Consider the following 18070-nt stretch of genomic DNA (forward strand, 5'->3'; position numbering starts at 1 on the left):
ATTCACTCATCTGCCGAATGGGTTCTAACCAGGCCTTGGCCGACAAAGAAAGAACAGACACCCACAGTGCATGGCAGCGGGCAGCTTACGCCACCCCCCCAAGTTGTACTGCTAAATGGGTGCCCTCTGTCCCCCTGGCCCACACCCCCGACACCTCCACCCACTGGCTGAGAGGGCTTGGAGGGCAGAGCCGCCCACTGAGCACCTACTGTGTGCCAGGCATCTGGGAGACCTACCTGAGGTCTCGCTTTGATTCTGCCTGCTGAGTTCATCCGGCACTGGGGACAGGGACCCGTCTTGGTCCTCACTCCTACCTCAGCCCAGAAGCCGCCCTCCTGTTTCCTATTTAGTGGGGATCTCTAGGTCGGGTGGGGTACCTTTCCCAAGCACTGCTGAGTGCCTCTCCAGGGCTGGGACAGCACTTTACAGTTTACAAAGCTCACCTGAGTACAGTCCTTCATCCAAGTGCTACCTCAGCCCTGGACAGAGGCACTCACCGCCACCCCACTTTCAGATGAGAAAGCTGAGGCTTAGAGAGGGGTCATCGTATCTGTCCCAGTCTCTAGGAACTCCTGACCTTGGGCAAGTCATGTCCCAATTTTAATGAGGTCACTATGGGATTCATGTCCATTTGCCCCAGGGGACAGGGAGCTTCAGGAGGGCAGGGACCAGCCTGTCCCATTCATGCTGATCGCAGAGGCAGGCACCTGGCACAGGGTGGGTGTCGGAAAGTACCTGCTGAGTGAATGAATGAAGTGTCTAGCCCTGGGCCAGGCAGAAGCAGGCCTTCAGAGGGCCTTTCTCTCTATAGCAGAGGGAACACGTCCAGGCCACCCCCACCCCGCCACAGCCCCCACTGGCCATACCTTGCATGGGTGTCTGGGGCTGGCTGCTGAAGTGGCCCGTGGTGCTGAGCGAGCCGCGGGGGCTGGGTGTGCTCGGAGTCACCCGCATGCGCAGTCGCTCCAGGTCCCCGAAGCGGTCAGGGAACATCTTGGTCTGGTCCTCCAGCTTCTGCCGATGCCCTGAAGGTGGGGAGGGTGAGGGGACCCATCAGCAGCCAGTTCTGTCAGGCCCTCTGCTTTGGGCCTGCTTGCGGTCTCAGGACCTCAGGGGAGATGGCCGTGCCTAGCTCTGCTGGGAAGTTCTTTCTGGGGTCTAACCTTAGGCCTCTGTAGGGAAAACCCCTAGGTCACACCAACATCTTCCCTGAATGGAGAATGGCCACTATCGCCCCCCAACCCCGGGGCTGCCATGACCTCACCACCCCATCCTCACCACCCTGCACGAGGGAGGTAATCACCCTTGGTTCGTAGGTAAGGTTCAGAGAGGAGCCCAGGCCACAGAGCCAGTAGGGATTGGAGTTAGGCTTTGAACTCGGGGCTACCGTTGGTATAACAGTACACCAGCCACTGTGTATGCCCCAGGACTGCACAGGTAGCATGTTATTCCGGTTCCATGCACTTAGCGTCAAGGCGGTCTCTTCTGAAACGTGTGAAGCTCAGCAGACTGGAGTCAGAGCCTCATTGTTGTGTAGGCTGAACATTCTATTAGATGACGCTTCCTGAATGTGTTTAGTTATGTAAACTTTTGCCTTTTTTCCTTTAATTTCTGTGAGACAAGGACTGCAAGCACAATTATGGCTTTCCTGTGTGATACAGAAGCCTGATGGGTTTGTTTTGGCTTTCTATGTCATATTTGGAAAACCAGAGGTTCCCCACGTAACCTCATGGAAAGGTGTGTTATCTACCTAGTTCTCAGTGGCATACTGCCATGCCACAGATTGGAGGCGCCAGAGGGCCACTCGCCTCATTGGTGGACTGTATTGCCAGGTCATAGTTCTCAAAATTCCCATTACCAACCCAAAATTTAAACACATTCAAGTGGTAGGCATACATTCCAATACTGAAAACACATGCCACCAAAATTAAATAAAAATTTGGTAAAGAAAGAGTTAAGTCTGAGCCTGTGACCAAGATCTCTAGAGTACGATGTTTGGCAGAAAGGGAAACTGAGGGAAGAGGCATTGGAAATTGGCTTAAACAGGCTGGGGAGAGGCAGAGAGAAGCCAGGAGTGCTGCCGCCCATAGCCTCCTAGCATCCAGGCCACACAGGGCGTCTGTGACAACAGGTGGTTGGGAAGGGGCTGACAGCTCCTCCGGCCCTGAGCCATGCCTACACCTGCCCTCTCTGGGTCTCAGGCAGGATGCTGGGGAGAGGCAGGGGGCCCTTGAGTGAGGGCTGGACTTCCCCATCTCAGACTGGAAGCTGGGGACAGGGGAGCAGTGTACCTGGAGAAACGGCCTGCACTTGCCACTGCCTTGCCTTCCTCCCCACCATGGCTGAGGGAGGAAGGAGCCCAGCCTCGTGTCCCGGACCCAGAGGTACTGGAGGGTCAAAGTGGCCATGCCCCTGCCCTTGTGCAGCCAGCCTAGGCCGAGGAAGCACTTCTTGCGTGGCCTCGACCTTGCAGGAACCCTCCCCACCTCCCCATCACTGGTTCAATGACTCATTTTATATTTCACAAGCAACACACACAGAGTTACAAAAATGAAATCATTACAGATAAGGTTAACAGCCCCTCCCTAGAAGTCCCCACTGTGATCCGTTTCAAGATTTTTCTTTCTATCCTTTTTATGGTTTTACATGCGTGGCCTTTCTTGAATAGTCTCAGCCTGTGTACTTCATTCTGTCACCTCAGTTTCCTTATCTGTAAAATAGGGAGAGTAACCGAGCCCCACAGAAATAACAATTTCTGTGATCTTCAGAATATTCCCTGGTACACAGTGTGGGTTCAACAAGTGTGATAAGCGTTCTTACTGCTATGCGGTTAGCTGTCCCTCATTCTTGCCACATCTCCGTGGAGGTGGCAGTTTATTTGGTCATTCCCCTCTGGATGGACACTTAGGTTGTTTCTGAATTTTCTCTATTGTTTCCTTACACGCAGTACTCTCAGAGTGTCCCTGGTCACACCGCCCTGCGTTGGGGGTTTCTCTAGGAGGACACTGGGAAATAGACTGCTCACCTGGAGGGCAGCGCATTCCTGGGCTCTACTGATCAACCTCACTAACACCCAGCCACCTAGCACCATCACAGTGCTGACCCAACTGCCTCACTGGCCCCCGAGAGGGGCAGCCAGGTAGTCAGGCAGGTGGGGAACTGGGGCTCAGAGAGGTGACGAGACTTGCCCAAGGTCACACAGCTAGGAAGGGGACAGACTTTCCTGGATCTGAGCCCTGTAGGAAAGGAGGGTAGGGAAGGGGGAGGGGGAAGACACGATTTGCCTGGGTCCTGGGGTCTGGGTAACACACAGACTTTTCTAGAATGATAAAGAGGGAAGAAGAGAGGAGCAGGTAGAAGCTAAAATGGAACTCCTCACTGTCCTTCCCTGCCTAGACAAATGAAGTCCCTGGGGACCGGAAAAGTGTGGAATGACTGTTGACCACCGCTGGGAATGAGGGCCATCTGGAGGTCTCAGGACAGGCCTGATTTCTGATTTTTAAAGTAGGCTGCAGAGGATTCTAGTATCTGCTGACATCTAGGCTCTCTACACACTGCTGCCTCAACTGGGCATCCAAGAGCCCTCAGAAACACGGTGGGGAGTTCTGGGAGCCAGTGTGGGCCTAACAAGCCACTGAGAACCAGGGATCCCCACTTTCTCCTCCAATGAAGCCCTAGGCCAGGAACCCATGGGACACTGGGCAGCGGGAATAGGACCTCTTGACCTTCTGTGGCTGTCTCCCAGGACCCTTGACAACAAAGGGGAAAACATGGGTTGGGGGTGAGTTTGGCTGGATGCCTATAGGGGTCAAGCAAATCTGTAAATGGGACAAGAGGGTTAGGCGGGGGAAGGGGGCAGACTGGAGAGAGTGTGCCTTGTAGAAGGGGCAGCTGCCTCCCAGTCCAGCTGATCCATGACCTGGTGGTGTGGGCCCAGTGCTGCCAGAGCTTCCCATTTCCAGGAGAAGCCAGGAACCTGTTTTTATGTGAAATCTCCTATACCGTATATGCTGGTAATTAATTCAAATACATAAATACTTAAAAACACCACCACCACTATGTGGGACAGTCTCTCTGAGTGAGAGATTTCCTTTTCTGGTTAGTGATACAACCTTGGCCACTGCGGACCGGTTCATGGGTCCCCAGCAGCGGCTGGTCTCAGGGGGAGTGCTGCAGGGCTCAGTCCTCAACCTGACAGGCCTTGGAGGAAATGCTGCTGCCCTTGATGCTTAAAATTTTTTTTTTTTTTTTTTTGATGCTTAGGCCACTGAAAATGCAGGGAGATGTGGACGAGCTGAGGACGAATGAATTCAGAACAATGTCAACAGGCAGGAAGCTGGCTGAGTGGACGTGGAGACCTCAGACTGACCCAGCAGCAGCTTAGGTACAAAGGATCTGGGTGTCCTAGTCAACCACGAGCTCAAAGTGAGCCAGAGAGGCTACAATTTAGCCGGCACAAAACTTCATGTCTTGTTATCATCACTGGCAAATAAAGTCTCCTGTTTCTGAGTCACAGTGTGTACAAAGAGGGTTTAGAGTTACTCCTGGGGCCTGCTGGAGGGAGGGTGGGGTGTACAGGCAGCCTGGGTTTGGGGACCGGCCCTGTTACTCGCAGCCTCACTCAAGTTACACAGTCTTCCTCCCATCCAAAGCTACTGTGTGCCCGTCATGCCACCCTCACAGGTTGTGGTGCTGGCCAAACAAGGTCTTTCACATCGGTCACCTCTAACATGACTGTCACTTCTGCCTCTGCTCGTGCCCAAAGGAGGCTGGATGACCACCCCTATCGTAGAGACGAAGACTCTGAGGCCACCGTGGTGAAATCTGTGCTTGGGACCACAGAGCCAGGGAGAAGTGCCAGCATTCACCCCCAGACCCGCTGACTCTAAGTCCAGTACTCTTTCTCCTGACACTTTGTTTGGGCCCATTGTACAGATGTGGACGCCGAGGCTTCAAGATAAGACCTAAGCTAAGTGTCAGGCATGGGGTATGAATCAGGTAATCTGATCCCAGAGCACATGCGTCCACCATTATGTTTTTCTGCCTTTCTGGGCTGAATTCCTGGAGAAGGAGTATTTTATAACAGGGCTTCACACCAGGTTTGTTCTGGTTCAAAACCCTTCTGAGGATCTGCCGTTCTACCCCAGATATACCAAACAGAATCTTATTTGTACATTATAATCTTATTATTCTTATTTATGCATACAATTCTTATTTATACATTAGAATCACCTAAGGATCTTGTTAAAATGGAGACTGATTCAGTATATCTGGGGTGGAAATGCAAACAAATTGGTTGGACGCCCTGTTTTAAAAGCACTTCAGGAATTGCTTCCTTGTTGCTGTGGGACACTGGAGACACTGTGGGGAGGGGCAAAGGGGAGCCAAGACGGCTGCATGTGGCCAGGGCGCCAGTGAGTCTCAAAGCCACGGGGGTGAGCCTTCACACTTAGGAGCAGAACGGAACTTCCTGTGCCCGAGGACAAGAAGATGAGCCCACAGAAAAGGCCTCTTTCACTCGGCTACCCACAGTGGGAGCTGGGTGGGGAGCTCTGGCTCTAGCACACTCCATCGCCTTGAGTCTGGCCCTTCCCTTCCCCATGCCTCAGTTTCCCCTCTGTACAGTCGGCTCACTGAGGCTCCTCTAGCTCTGAAAGTCCCTGGCTTAATATTGCAAGGATCAGTGGCTGTTCGGACTGGGGCCCCCAAAAAGAAAGAGGGCAGGCTGCTTGCTCCAGGGCCCACCTCTTCCCAACTGCTCCAATATTCTCTGCCACCCCGCCCCCCCCCCACTCTTTGGAGCCTTAGCTCAGGCACAACCCCAGCCGGAATAGTTTCCTATCCTTTGGGGCTCAGCCCAATAACCCTCCTCCAGAAAGCCCCCTTTTCCCAGCCGGAGCCCCCGTGTATGTCTGCAGGCAGTCCTGGCAGGTGTGGTAACACTGCAGATGGCGCTGAGGGTTTCTGAGCTCTTCCCCCAACCCTCCCCCCCGCCATGTCTAAGTGCTTGCCCTGCACGCCTTGCGTCACCTTGCAACACCCCCAGGAGGGAGGTCTACCACAGTCCCTATTTCACAGGTGAGAAAACTGAGGCTCGGAGAGGGCCAATGACACGTTCAAGGTCACAAAGAAGGCACCTAGCTGCCTGTTTTCCCTGTAGCCCACCCCTTAGGAAAGGAGCCTGAGTTTTGAATGTTAGGGGCTCAGACAATGGGATGTAGGGCCCAGAGCTGTTTCTGCAGGGCCAGGAGGATGGGCCTGGGCACTGAGTCCAACTCTCTACTCAGATCCTGCTCTAACCCAGCCAGCCCCTCTCCCCTCTGGGCCTGTTTCCTTATCTGTAAAGTGCCCGCCATACTGCCCAACCCTTGAGGGTGACGACAAGCTGGAGAATGGACAACAAGGTGTTTAAGAGTGGAGTGCCATTGGGGGAGGATGGGGAGCCCCTGAGGAAGACCCCACCTTGGCCATGGGCCTGGCTCCAGCAGCTGGACTCAAATCGCAAGCCCCCAACATCGCCCTGACAGGTCCCTGTAACCCTCATTTGTGGGAGGGTGGATCCCAGCTTGTCTCCTCCTGGCCCCAGTGACCCGAAGCATCTCTCCCCCATTGGTGTGCTGAGTGATCTTAGGCAAGTGTCCCTGCGCTGGGCCTCAACTGTCTCATCTGTAAAATGGGGATCACAGTCTTGAACCCCTAAGAGTGAGGACAGGCTGTGAGAATTAAACAGCCCAGCCAGCCCTGGCCCTCAAGTCAGGAAGTGGACTCCAATGCTGGCTGGGCCATCTACTCGCTGGGCATGCAGCTCCTCTTCACATCTATACCTCAGGGGTGACAGCCTCACAGGAATTGGACAAGGATCAAAGTGGGGGAACAAACAACAGCCCAGACAGGTGGAGTGACTCATCTGGGGTCACACAGTGGGAGCGCTAGAAGACAAGGGCTGGATTTCTGGTTGGGGGATCCCCTGCCTCCATTCCCAGGGCATCCCTCATCACCACCAGCCGGGCCAGCCTAGGTCCCAACACCGGCCAGATACCTGATGCTTCTGGGGAACTGAGAGGCCAGCAAGGCCATTCCCTGCCTCTACACTGGACCAACACAAGCCCCTGTGACAAGAGCGGTAACCCCTTAGCAGGCACCTGTGACATGCCAGGTACTGTGCTAGGTGGGCTATGCATATTGTCTCCAAGAGTCACAAACCTCTGAGAGGCTGCTACTGTCACCCTCATTTTACAGATGGGTAAGGGAAGATGTGGTCAAGGTCACATGGTCAATGTGTGGCACCCAAGATTCAAGCTCAGACTGGTCAGCTCATTTCATGGAGCTTAGCTGCTAAGGTCTTGGGAGGGAGAGGAGAGCTGGGTCATTTGGCCATGAGGTCCCCTGGCAAGCGGCCAGTTCAGCACCCTGCCTCAATGTGCATGCATATGCATGTGCGTGTGCGGGTATGTGTGCATGTGTGTGTGGCAGGAGGCAGCAGCAGGAAGCAGGGGTAGGCAGAGTCAGGCAGGACCACAGGAACAGCGTCGTCTGCTGAAGAACAATGTGGGCTCCAATTACCAGGCCCTTCACCCTTTTTTTTTTTTCCACCCATCTGAAGCCACTCGGCCACCTCCTTTGGCTGCCCTGCTCGGCCCTGACGCAGCCACAGCCCAGACACAGCAGCTACTGTCTGCCCAGCCCAAGGGGTGGGGCGCCTAGGCCTGAGGCCCGCTCTGCGGCCTGTCAGGAGATTTACACCCGACTTTTAACAACCGCCGCGGAATCGCAGGCGGGTGCTGGGGGAGGATTTATAAAGCAGCGCGGCCTGGGGTGGTCTGCTGTGAATCGGCCCCCTGTGAGCGGATGAAAGCGTGGGTCGGTGGCTGGGCAGGGAAACGGGCTGGCGGGGGGCCAGCAGGCAGGGAGGCGGGCTGCTCCCTCCCAGGGCCGCAACTGGGGCTTCCAGCGGCCTGGGGTTGATTAGGGGAGCCAGGGAGGTCTGAGGTTAACCCCTTCCCTCCTGCTGGGCTGACTCCCTGGCTTCCTGAGGCTGTTCCCAGCCGAGGAGATGCTCCTGGGGGCTGTGGGAGCCTTGGGAGCTGGGACAGAAGCAGATGCCTCTCCTCAGCCTAGGTACTCCTCTGCCTCCCCACACCTGAAGCTGAGGGAGAAGCTGGCAGCTTTAGAACCTTCAAAGGCTCAGCTGCAGGCTTAGGGTCACCTTTACTGCCCACAGCAAGTCCTCAAGCCCCCAGCAACCACACTGGCTATTTGCTTACTTCTTTCAGGCCTCTGCTCAAATGTTGCCTCTTCGGGAAGCCTCCTTGAGCCCCTGCCCAAAACCACAGCCCACCCCCCTCCCCACCTTCATAGGACTTCTCATTACCTGAAATCAAATTATGTATTTATTTACTTTGTCTATTTAACAAATAATTATCGAACACCTAAGAAGTGCTCACATTTGTATCCCTGGGGCCTATAACAGTGCCTGGAAAAGAGGAAAATAAGCCCCCACGAACAAATCTGTCTTGGAAGAAGTACAACCAGAATGCTCGTTAGAAGCAAGGATGGCGAGACTGCATCTTACATACTTTGGACATGTTGTCAGGAGGAATCAGTCCCTGGAGAAGGACATCATGCTTGGCAGAGTACAGGGTCAGCGGAAAAGAGGAAGCCCCTCAACGAGCTGGATCGACACAGTGGCTGCAACAATGAGCTCAAGCATAACAATGATTGTAAGGATGGTGCATGACCAGGCAGTGTTTCGTTCTGTTGTACATAGGGTCACTATGAGTTGGAACCGACTCGATGGCACCTAACAACAACAAGCCCCTACCCTTGTGGCACATATACGATAGCAGGGGGAGAGGAATAATAAATGGAGTAAATCAGTGAACCACAGAGCATATTAGAAGATGACAGGTGCTCTGGGTAAAATTAAAGCTGGGAAGGACAAGGGGGAGTGGTGGGCATGGGTGGGTGCAACCCAAAATAGGGTGGCCAGGAAAGGCTTCACAGAGAAGTCTAAGTAAAGACTTCAGGATGGACACCATGCATCTGGGCGTGTCTGGGGGGAAGAGTGTTCCAGGCAGAGGAAATAGCAAGTGCAAAGGCCCTGAGGCAGGGGCATACCTTGCCGGAGTGGGGTGAGAGAGGAAACAGGGCACAGAACAGCAGGGCCCTGTGGCCATGGTGAGAACAAAACTTGTTTACCATCTCTCCCCACCCTAGAGTGTGAGCCCCAAGAGGGTGGGAACCTTCTGTTGGGTTCACTGCGGTAGGTGCCCCAGCTTCTAGAACAGTGCCTGATACATGGTTGGTGCCCAGGGAAATATTTGCTGAAATCATTCCATGTACGTTTTTGGGAAAAAAGGGTCCACAGCTTTCAGGTTCTTAAAGGAGTTGGTGAACCAAAAGGAAGGTGCGGGAACCACCCTGCTCAACCAGGATTAATAACCTGTGTCCTACCCTTTCGGGTACCAGCACCTGCTTAACTAGGAAGATGGGTTTAGTGGCTGTCAAACTGTGGTCCACAGACCCCCATGTCAAAGTGGCCAGGCACTGCGCTGCCTCCTGCCTGAATCCCGGGGCTGGCTAAGCAACTAGCCCCCAGTGACTACGAGGGACACCAGCATTGAGAACCTCAGAAACCGAGGCCACAGAGGCAGGAAGCCACCAAGCCAGCCTTCAAACCCAGCTTGCCACCTGGCTTCAGGTCAGGCATGCTCTGCAGGGCAGCAGAGGGGAACGACCCAGCCACAGAACCCACAGCTAGGCCTCAGGGATCTGCGACTCCCACTCCTTGGCTCCCAGGACCAGCCCTTATCCCAACCCTACCCCCCGTAGAAGGCTCAGCCCTCACATGAGGCCGGAATGGAAAGGCAGGATAAAAGCCCCGAAAGGGAATCCTGGAGCTCAAAAGGTGGGCTGTAATCCATGAGGGTTCTTGGACATTTCCTGTGGGCTGGGTTGCTGTAAACTCATCTAACCCACACAAAAATCCCCTAAGGCAGATACTAATATCACCTCCATTTTACAGATAAGGACGCTGAGGCACGAAAGGCCCTTCCATGTGGCCCTCACTTGCCTGAGCTCCAGGCTGGAGACCCCAGAGTCCACTGAAGCTCACCCTCGGGCAAGTGGCTTTAACTCCTTGGCCTCTGTCTCCTCCTGGGGCTGTTAAGGATCGATTAATGAAGACTTTATCCTCATTCGTTTACCCTCACATTGGCCCCAATTTGGCTCCTGTCTGTCTTGATTCTGACCCTGGAGACTTAGAACTGGACAATCACCTCCTTCATTCGAGACTCTACACCTCTATTAACATGGCCTGAGGTTCTCAGCAGCCACCCTGCTGCTGACCAGGAGAGGCTCACCACCAGCTAATGGTAGTGGTGGGAGTACAGGGAGGAGCTGGGTACCAGGATAACAGAATGGCATGGATCCAACGAATCACGAGGACCCTCCCTCTGCTACAGCCAGGTATAGTACACACTTGGCCACTGATCTCCAGGCCTGCAGGGTGGTGATGCCATCCCCATTTCATGGATGGGAGAGCTGAGGCCAGTGACTTGTCCAAGGTCACAGGGCGAGTAATAACCACAGTTACATGAATGAGCACCTGCCAATCTCCTCTAAGTGTTTACACAGGTTGGCACGTTTTCTCACAATTGCACCACGAGCTAGCCACCTGTATAAATCCCCTTTTCAAACAAAGGAACTAAGGCATGGAGATGACTTGCCCAAGGTCCCACAGTCAGGCAGTCTGGTGGAATAATCACAAAAATTTCTCAGCCATCACCACCTTGGGCTTCCTAGAGTAGGCCTGGGTCACTGACCCAGTTCACAGATAACACAACTGAGGCCAGAAAGGAGGCATGACTTGCCCAAGGTCATGAAGTCCAAGGCCAAAGGCATGGACCTGTTCATGTGGGATCCCAGCAGGAAGGACCAGTGGGAACTCTGGCCAGAGCAGGTGCTGGCCAGGAGCTCATGACCACATGCTGGTGCTCAGGAGAGGCAGAGGGGGTGACCCTGAGAGGCCTGGAGGAAGCTCTTCCAGGGCCACTGAGCCCAGCCCCGAGCCTTTCCCGACTGTGGAATGGGCCAGGAATTGGACATATGGGGAGCCAGATCTGCCTGAGTCCCAAGAAGGGAGGGGCCAGCCCAGGGCTAGGCTGGGTGCCCTCACTGAGAGGCCCTGGCACAACGCACTCCATTTCCAAGCCTCCCGGGGCCCCTCAGTGGTCTCTAGGAAGACTGAGTCCAGGGCCCCTCCCACCACCTGGCTCAGTGTGAGGCCAGTGGCCAGGAGCTCCACTTCCTCACTGGGAGCCCTTGGCTCTGCTGTCACAAGGATCCCTGGGATAATGAATGTGGGGGGTTTTCTAAACTGCAAAAGGCCTTGATTACAAAAAAAGAGATGGACAGAGCAGCTCGCAAAACAGATGGAACAGGTCATGAGTGGGCAGAGTCCTGACAAACGCTCAGGCCACAGCTCAGGAGCAGCCAGGCCAGAGCAGCTGGCTGGCAATTTGTTTCATTCATTCATGCAAACAGACCTGTAGTCTACTCTGTGGTAGCTGCCCCTACAGATTTCTTGGTCTAAATCTGCAAACTCTAGGTTCTTCAGAAAGCAGAAGAAAATTTAACACAAACTCCCTTTAATGCTAAAACACATGAATCAGGACTCCCTCCCATTGTAAAAACAAAAAAAAGCCCACTGCCATCGAGTTCATTCTGACTCACAGCGACCCTGTAGGACAGAGGTGAACTGCCCCACAGGGCTTCCCGGCTGTAATCTTTACTGGAGCAGGCTGCCACATCTATCTCCCACAGAGCGGCTAGTGGGTTCAAACTACTGACCTTTTGGTTAGCAGCTGGCCACTTAACCACTGTACCGCTAGGGTTCCTCTGCCCATAGCAGGTGCTCAATAAATCACTGCAGAATCACATTTGCGTTCCTGATCTCACTTGTGTTGGCCCTGGGGTCAGAGCGCCTGGGCTCAAATCCCAATCCATCTCACTACCTGTCTGACCTTGAGCAAATCACAAACTTTCAAAGGGAGTTTCCAGGAAGGACTCCGACCAGCTCCAGCCTCTTGTTTTTTCCCTCCCTCCCTCCCACCTTAGCCACCAGCAGAGGAAGCTGGGGTGGAACAGAGCAGACCTGGCCCTGCTGCCACCCCCTCACTCCTAGCCCCCACACCCAAGCCACAAACAGGGCTGAAGCCTCTTCCATCCCTTTCCTTCCTTGGCTGATGCAAATCCGCACGCCCCCAGCTGACCCCCAAGGGGCAGTCAACCCACCAGAGTGGAAGGGTGTCAACAAGACAGTCCTGGCACTGTCCCACCACCACTCATCCTCCTGGCCGCCTTTCTGGCCTTCTGTAGTCGGGGCTAAGCCCAGAGTATTCAGGGCTTTGTTGGCAGGCACACAAAGCATGTGTTGGGCAGAGGAGCAGAGCTGAGGACCGCAGCCCCCTCCCCCCAGCCGTGCTCCAGGAACCCAGTGTCATCTGTCTGACCTTCACTGCTGCTCTTCCCCCACTGGGTTCTCCTCCCCTGCCCAGGGTGCTCAGTGACTCCGACACTTACGTCTGGGCTCCCGCGGTCCATCCACGGTCACCTTGATGGCTCGGTGGTAGGTGGCTACTTGGGTAGGGTTGGTGAACACGGTGATGGTCAGGGTGAAGCTCTTCCCTGGGTGTGGGGGAAGATAAAGGCAGGAGGTTGGCACCTGGAGCTATTCACAGCACCCTAGTCTCCCACCGTGCACCCCACCCCTAGAAGTTCCTAACCTTCAAGAAGGGGCAAGTCTCTCTCCTTTGAACCTGGACAGAAGATGGGACTCTGGGTGAAGGTCAAACTGCTGGGTCTGGCATTCAAAGCCCCTGGACATCTGACACTAACTTTATCACCTTTGTCCCACCCCGTGCTCTGGCCACTCTGGCTTACTTCCTCCCTGCTTCTGGATCTTTCTTTGTGCTATCCTTCCTATCCCTCACAATTCTGCGGTGACAAGCAAGGATGGATGCAATTTTTTTTTTTCCCCTGAAAGTCATTAATGACCTTTGTAGAAGATTTCAAGAACCCAGAGAATGTAACAAAGAAGAAAGAGTCATCCCGAAGCCCACTAACGAGAGACAAACACTGTCAGCATTTGGGTGTTTTCTCCTCCGATCCTTTTTGTACGGGTATGTGTATTTACATAGTTGCGGTGGCACTAGAAATTTATTTTTGTACCCTGCTTTTTTCATTTAACATCACATCATAAGCACTCTCCCATGTCACTAAAAATTCTTCATAAACTTCATTATTTAATGGCTGCAAATTATTTCAACTCATGGAAGCCTCATCTTTTATTTACCCATTTCCTGACTCTTGGGGTATTTACATCGTTGCTAATTTCTTATTGGTGTGTGCAGCTGTGGCTGGAAAAGGAACGATTTGGGAGCTGCAGACATTTAATTTGTAGACACGACTGTTATTTCCAGAATGCTGTTCTATTTTTAGATATACATTTGGCTCCAAAGTCTCCATTCAAAATTCCTAAGAGCAAAAAGCAAAAAAAAAAAAAAAACTTTAAAATAATAACTTCTTGCCATTTGAAATAGAACAATGACCTTCTGATTCTGAAAATCTTTGCCTATATCTCTGCTTACTTCCTTAGAAGAGACTCCAAGAAGTGGAGAGTGATTTCACTGCATCCGTGAGTTCAGACATAATTGCGGGTGCTGATCTCTCGAGAGGAGACTCTTCAGAAAGTGGCACCAGGATTTCAGTCATGGGGACCAGGATGTGACCATGTGTCACATTGCTATCAACACCACGACCCTGTCTATCAGGAGGGAAGGGCTTGGAAACTCTTTGATTTCGTTTGCCTTTGTCCTGTTATTAACGAGACTGAAACTTTTTCTTTGTTTCTTATCCATCATAATCCAACATATATTATTTCTTCATGTTCTTTTGTACCTTCCTATTAAGGCTCTTTCTAGTGCCTTTAAAAAAAAATTGTTACATACTGGGTTTGTTAACATTTCCTGTGTCATATTCATGGCCTTTTGCTTTCCTAGTTCATTGGCCTTTTCATTTTCTGACATAAAACTCTTTTTCATTTTCAGTTTTCTCTCTCATCAATCTTTTGTGATTTCTTCTATTGTCTTTATGTTGGGATAGTTCCTCCCCCCTCCCCCCGCCATCTAGAAAGCAGATATAGTTTTACCTTAAACAAACAACAGTCTCTCTACTTCTTACATTAATTCTTCAATTTATCTGGAGGTTTACTGGTTGGCATGGTAGAAGGGAAGGATTTTTCTTCCAAGGGTAACCCAACTTCCCCAGCACCTTCAGTGATGGAAGAGTTCCCTTCTTGCTGAATTCTCCAGTAATCCTAAGCCTCCAGGATGTAGGAGGTGGGGGCATGGAGGTCTGCTGATGCCCCAAGTCAGACTCCACCTTCTGGTCCTCTGCCCCCCACCATACCTCTCTGGATCCCAGTTGCAGGCAGGGAGCTCCCTGAGGGCAGGGCCAATGGCCTTGTGCACAGGTATCCCCTGTGGCCTGCACTGGATGGGCACCTGAGGGAGGCTGCCCAAGAAAATCCCTCCATTGTCTTTCCACCACTTTTCAATATCCCCACTTGGCAGGTGGGGAGATGACAGCTCAGGGAGGGGACCCACATCTCATGGTTCTCTTTGCACGTGGGAGATATTTGTTGGCTGAGTGATGAGGTGAAAATTCTAGCCCCAGAAACGGGAGGATCAGAACAAAACTAACTGAACTGGGCTGCTGGGGCCACACCAAAGCACCCAAGGGCCTCTGAGACACCCGGAGGAAGTTTAAAGCTAAGGAGCAAGGGAGGTGTAACTCCTACTGGGAACGTCGGGGCCTCTCTAGAATTTTCCTGAGCCAGCAGGCTGGAGGCAGGGACAGAAATGGAAAGGGCATGGCCCCTGGAGTCCCGAGTCAGAAGAACAAACTTGGCCCCTCACTCTCAGACCACAGGGACACTTTCCATGATTTCTGGAAACAGAAAGTGCGGATGATCTAGGGAAACATCAGGCAGCTGGCTCTCTGCCCGCCCCCTCCTGAGACCCTCCTCTCCTCCTACCTCCAAGTCTTCCCTCACCCTAAGGTCCCCTGGCCTTTTAGTTGGCATTGCCCTGCTGACCACCCGCCCAGGCTCCAACCAGCAGGGCACTATCGGGGATCCCTGGGCCTGCAGTGGGAACTGGGTGGTGCCGTAGGCAGATGTCTCCGTGCCGATGGCAGTTTAGGTAGACAGCCCCGAGCCAGCCAGAGCAGCTGGCTGGGCTGAGACCGCTGGACCCCAGCCCTGCAGCAGCGCCGCTCAGCTCCCTAAATGCTCCTTTTTCTCACCTCACTGCCTTCAGATCTCAACTAAAAAGTCGCCTTCTCAGCGACGCCCTTCCTGGTCACTTTATACATACATAAAACAGGCGTTTTTAACTTGGCATCCGTGGGCCCCTCCTAGAGCTGAATGGGCTGTGAACGGGGATAGGAAAATACGTAGTTTTTACTGTCCCTCACCTCTAACTGAAATTTAGCATTTCTCTCAAGTATGAACATCGACAACAATCCACAGCGGTATTATCAACAGTACCTGTGACCTTGTCAACAGCAGACGTCACAGGTATTTACATATCACATTACAGTCATTGCAGACTTCTCTAAATATCTTTCATGTTTATCACTGCTTCAAAGTCATGGTCGTCATCAACCAACTGCTAGACCTTGTTATTTCATGCTTCGCCAAAGCAGCACATTTACCACAATTCTGCTTTTTAACAGCCTGTCTGCTGTGTTTTACTATAATTGGTTTTCATTGTAATCTTGTATATTTCATTTTATGCATTTAAAAACTTGATTCTGAGAAAGGTTTATGGGCTTCACCAGACTGCCAGAGGTCTGGTGCGAAAAACCTTAAGAACCCAGGTCTGCAGCCTCACAGAGCCTCCTGCTCTCAACTCTCTCTGTTCCCTCTACCTGTTTGAATTTCTCCATAATGCTTATTACCTCTAATAATCCATCCACTTTACTTTTTAGTTTTATTTTCTAACTCCCTCTCTTAGACTGTAAACTCCCTGGAAGTCAGAATTTTTGTCTTGTTCACTGCTGTGTCCCCAACCCCTAGAACAGCACCTGGCACATAGCAGGTGCTCAATAAATGTTTGTTAAAGGACTCAAGGGCAGAGATTGCTGTTTCCATTTTACAGATGAGAAAACTGAGGCTCACAGAGGAACAATGAGTTCACTGGGTCACATAGTGTGCAGGTAGAGCCCAGTAAGGTTAGAATGTGCTGAAGAGACCCTCAGCCCAGCCGTCCACACACATTAAAGACGTGCTCCTGGGGAATGAGACACTAGCATCTCTACCAGGCAGCAACCCCCCTGAGGTCAACAGCACTCCTCAACAGCTTCCTCTCAGTTTCCAGGTCCGGGCACCACCCCTCCCAGGTACCCGAAAAGAGTAGGGAGGGAATGGGGACGAAGGGTGTGGTGAGGCCCAGGAGCAGGAGTAGGTGGGAAGGGTAGGTGTCAAGTACAGCAGGAGGCAGAGACCAAGAGGCTGCTGATCCAGGGCATCTGAGGCCCCTTCCACTGAGGCCTCAAGCCCCAAAAACCAGGGGTGGGGAAGGCTGCCTCTGAGTGCCCCTTGCCCTCCCTGCCCCTCCCCAGCGTTCTCTCTGCCCGACAGCAATCCCACTCTTCCACCTCTGGCTTTCTCAGAGTAGGATGCTTGCTGAGGAGACAAAGTGGGTGGGCAACTTTGGTGAAACACTCTGGGCAAACTCGGAATCAGCACAGGAGTCCAGGAATTACAAGTCAAGGCACTCCAAGGGCTGGTCCTGGTGGGAGGGGAAGAAGTCCCACGTCTGGGAAATAAGTGTCCCTCAGGGCTGAGTAGCCCCAGACATTCCCCTAGAACCCATGGTCCTAGGCCAATCAACAAGTACAGCCCTGTTGGCAGTGTGGCCTCTGGCAAGACCTCCTACCTCTGGCCTGGGTTCCTCTGTTATAAACCCCACCCACACAGCCACAAGAGCTCCACTGCCGGAAGGGCATATGTTTGGGGGACCTCTGACATCAGATGGCGTCTTCATGTATTTCCTTCCCCACAGCGGTCACCCTGGCTCACCCAGGGGACCCCTCAGCTCACCCCAAATCTCTGTTCACATACTACTGCTTCTTTTTAACCAGTTAATGACAGTTCAGGGACTAACGCTCGTTTCCTTTTCATCTAGGTCAGTGGTTCTGAGTGAGCACCTCCTAGGGGCCATTTTGGAGATTTGGGGTGGTGAGTGGCCATCACAGAGCCTGGTGGGACTTGGGGATGGAGAGGGGAGGGTGCCAATACCCAGTACTGCACAGGGCAGTGACTAATTCATTGCTCCTGTGGGTGAAAAACTTGCTTATCAAAATTCTCTGAACCATGAACCTAACTCAGTTTTCTAAAAACAAGGTGATTCCTTTTTTTGGGGGGCACACTTCTAATAGCTACAGAATTTTCCAGAAATACAAGTGCTGTATAAATTGAGGGAAAACTGCCTTTTTTTTTTTTTTAATTTTGTTCAGAATTTTGCCAAGAGTTGTTCACAACTTTGAAAATCATGTCAGTGACGACAGAGCTGCTTTCTGACTCAGAGTCGCGTCCACCTGCTTGCTGGGTGCACTGTGGCGTTCAGGAGCTTCTGCATCGAGTTGTGAGCGTGTGTCCACCCCGCTAGTGTGGTCTCGCCCCAACATTTACATATTCAAAGATAGATTTTATTATGAATTACTTTCCCTTTCTTCTTCATTATAGCTACAGAATTATACAGATTTCGAAGCTGCATGTAAGTAGACAGACTATGATAGCTACAAACTCCACAGCAGGACGGTAAACCAAACCCAAACCAAACCCACTGCCATTGAGTGGATTCCGACTCATAGAACTACTCCATAGGGTTTCTGAGGAGCACCTGGTGGATTTGAACTGCCAACCTTTTGGCTAGCAGCTGTAGCTCTTAACCACTACGCCACCAGAGTTTCCAACGTAAAGGGCATGTTAAAAACCAAACCA

At 52.4% G+C, this 18070-nt stretch overlaps 1 protein-coding gene across 1 annotated transcript in view; it reads right to left on the reverse strand.

The window, feature by feature from the left end:
* RUNX3 (RUNX family transcription factor 3) overlaps window positions 1–18070 on the reverse strand; it is a 72519-nt gene that overhangs the window by 8623 nt on the left and 45826 nt on the right. The window contains exons 4-5 of the mRNA XM_064281486.1: window positions 12583–12687; window positions 867–1025 (exon numbers count right to left, since the gene is read on the reverse strand). Of these exons, the coding sequence (XP_064137556.1) occupies window positions 867–1025; window positions 12583–12687 (264 nt within the window). The remainder of the gene's footprint in view (window positions 1–866; window positions 1026–12582; window positions 12688–18070) is intronic.

This window comes from Loxodonta africana, chromosome 3 (assembly GCF_030014295.1).
Source record: "Loxodonta africana isolate mLoxAfr1 chromosome 3, mLoxAfr1.hap2, whole genome shotgun sequence".
NCBI classification, from domain to species: domain Eukaryota; kingdom Metazoa; phylum Chordata; class Mammalia; order Proboscidea; family Elephantidae; genus Loxodonta; species Loxodonta africana.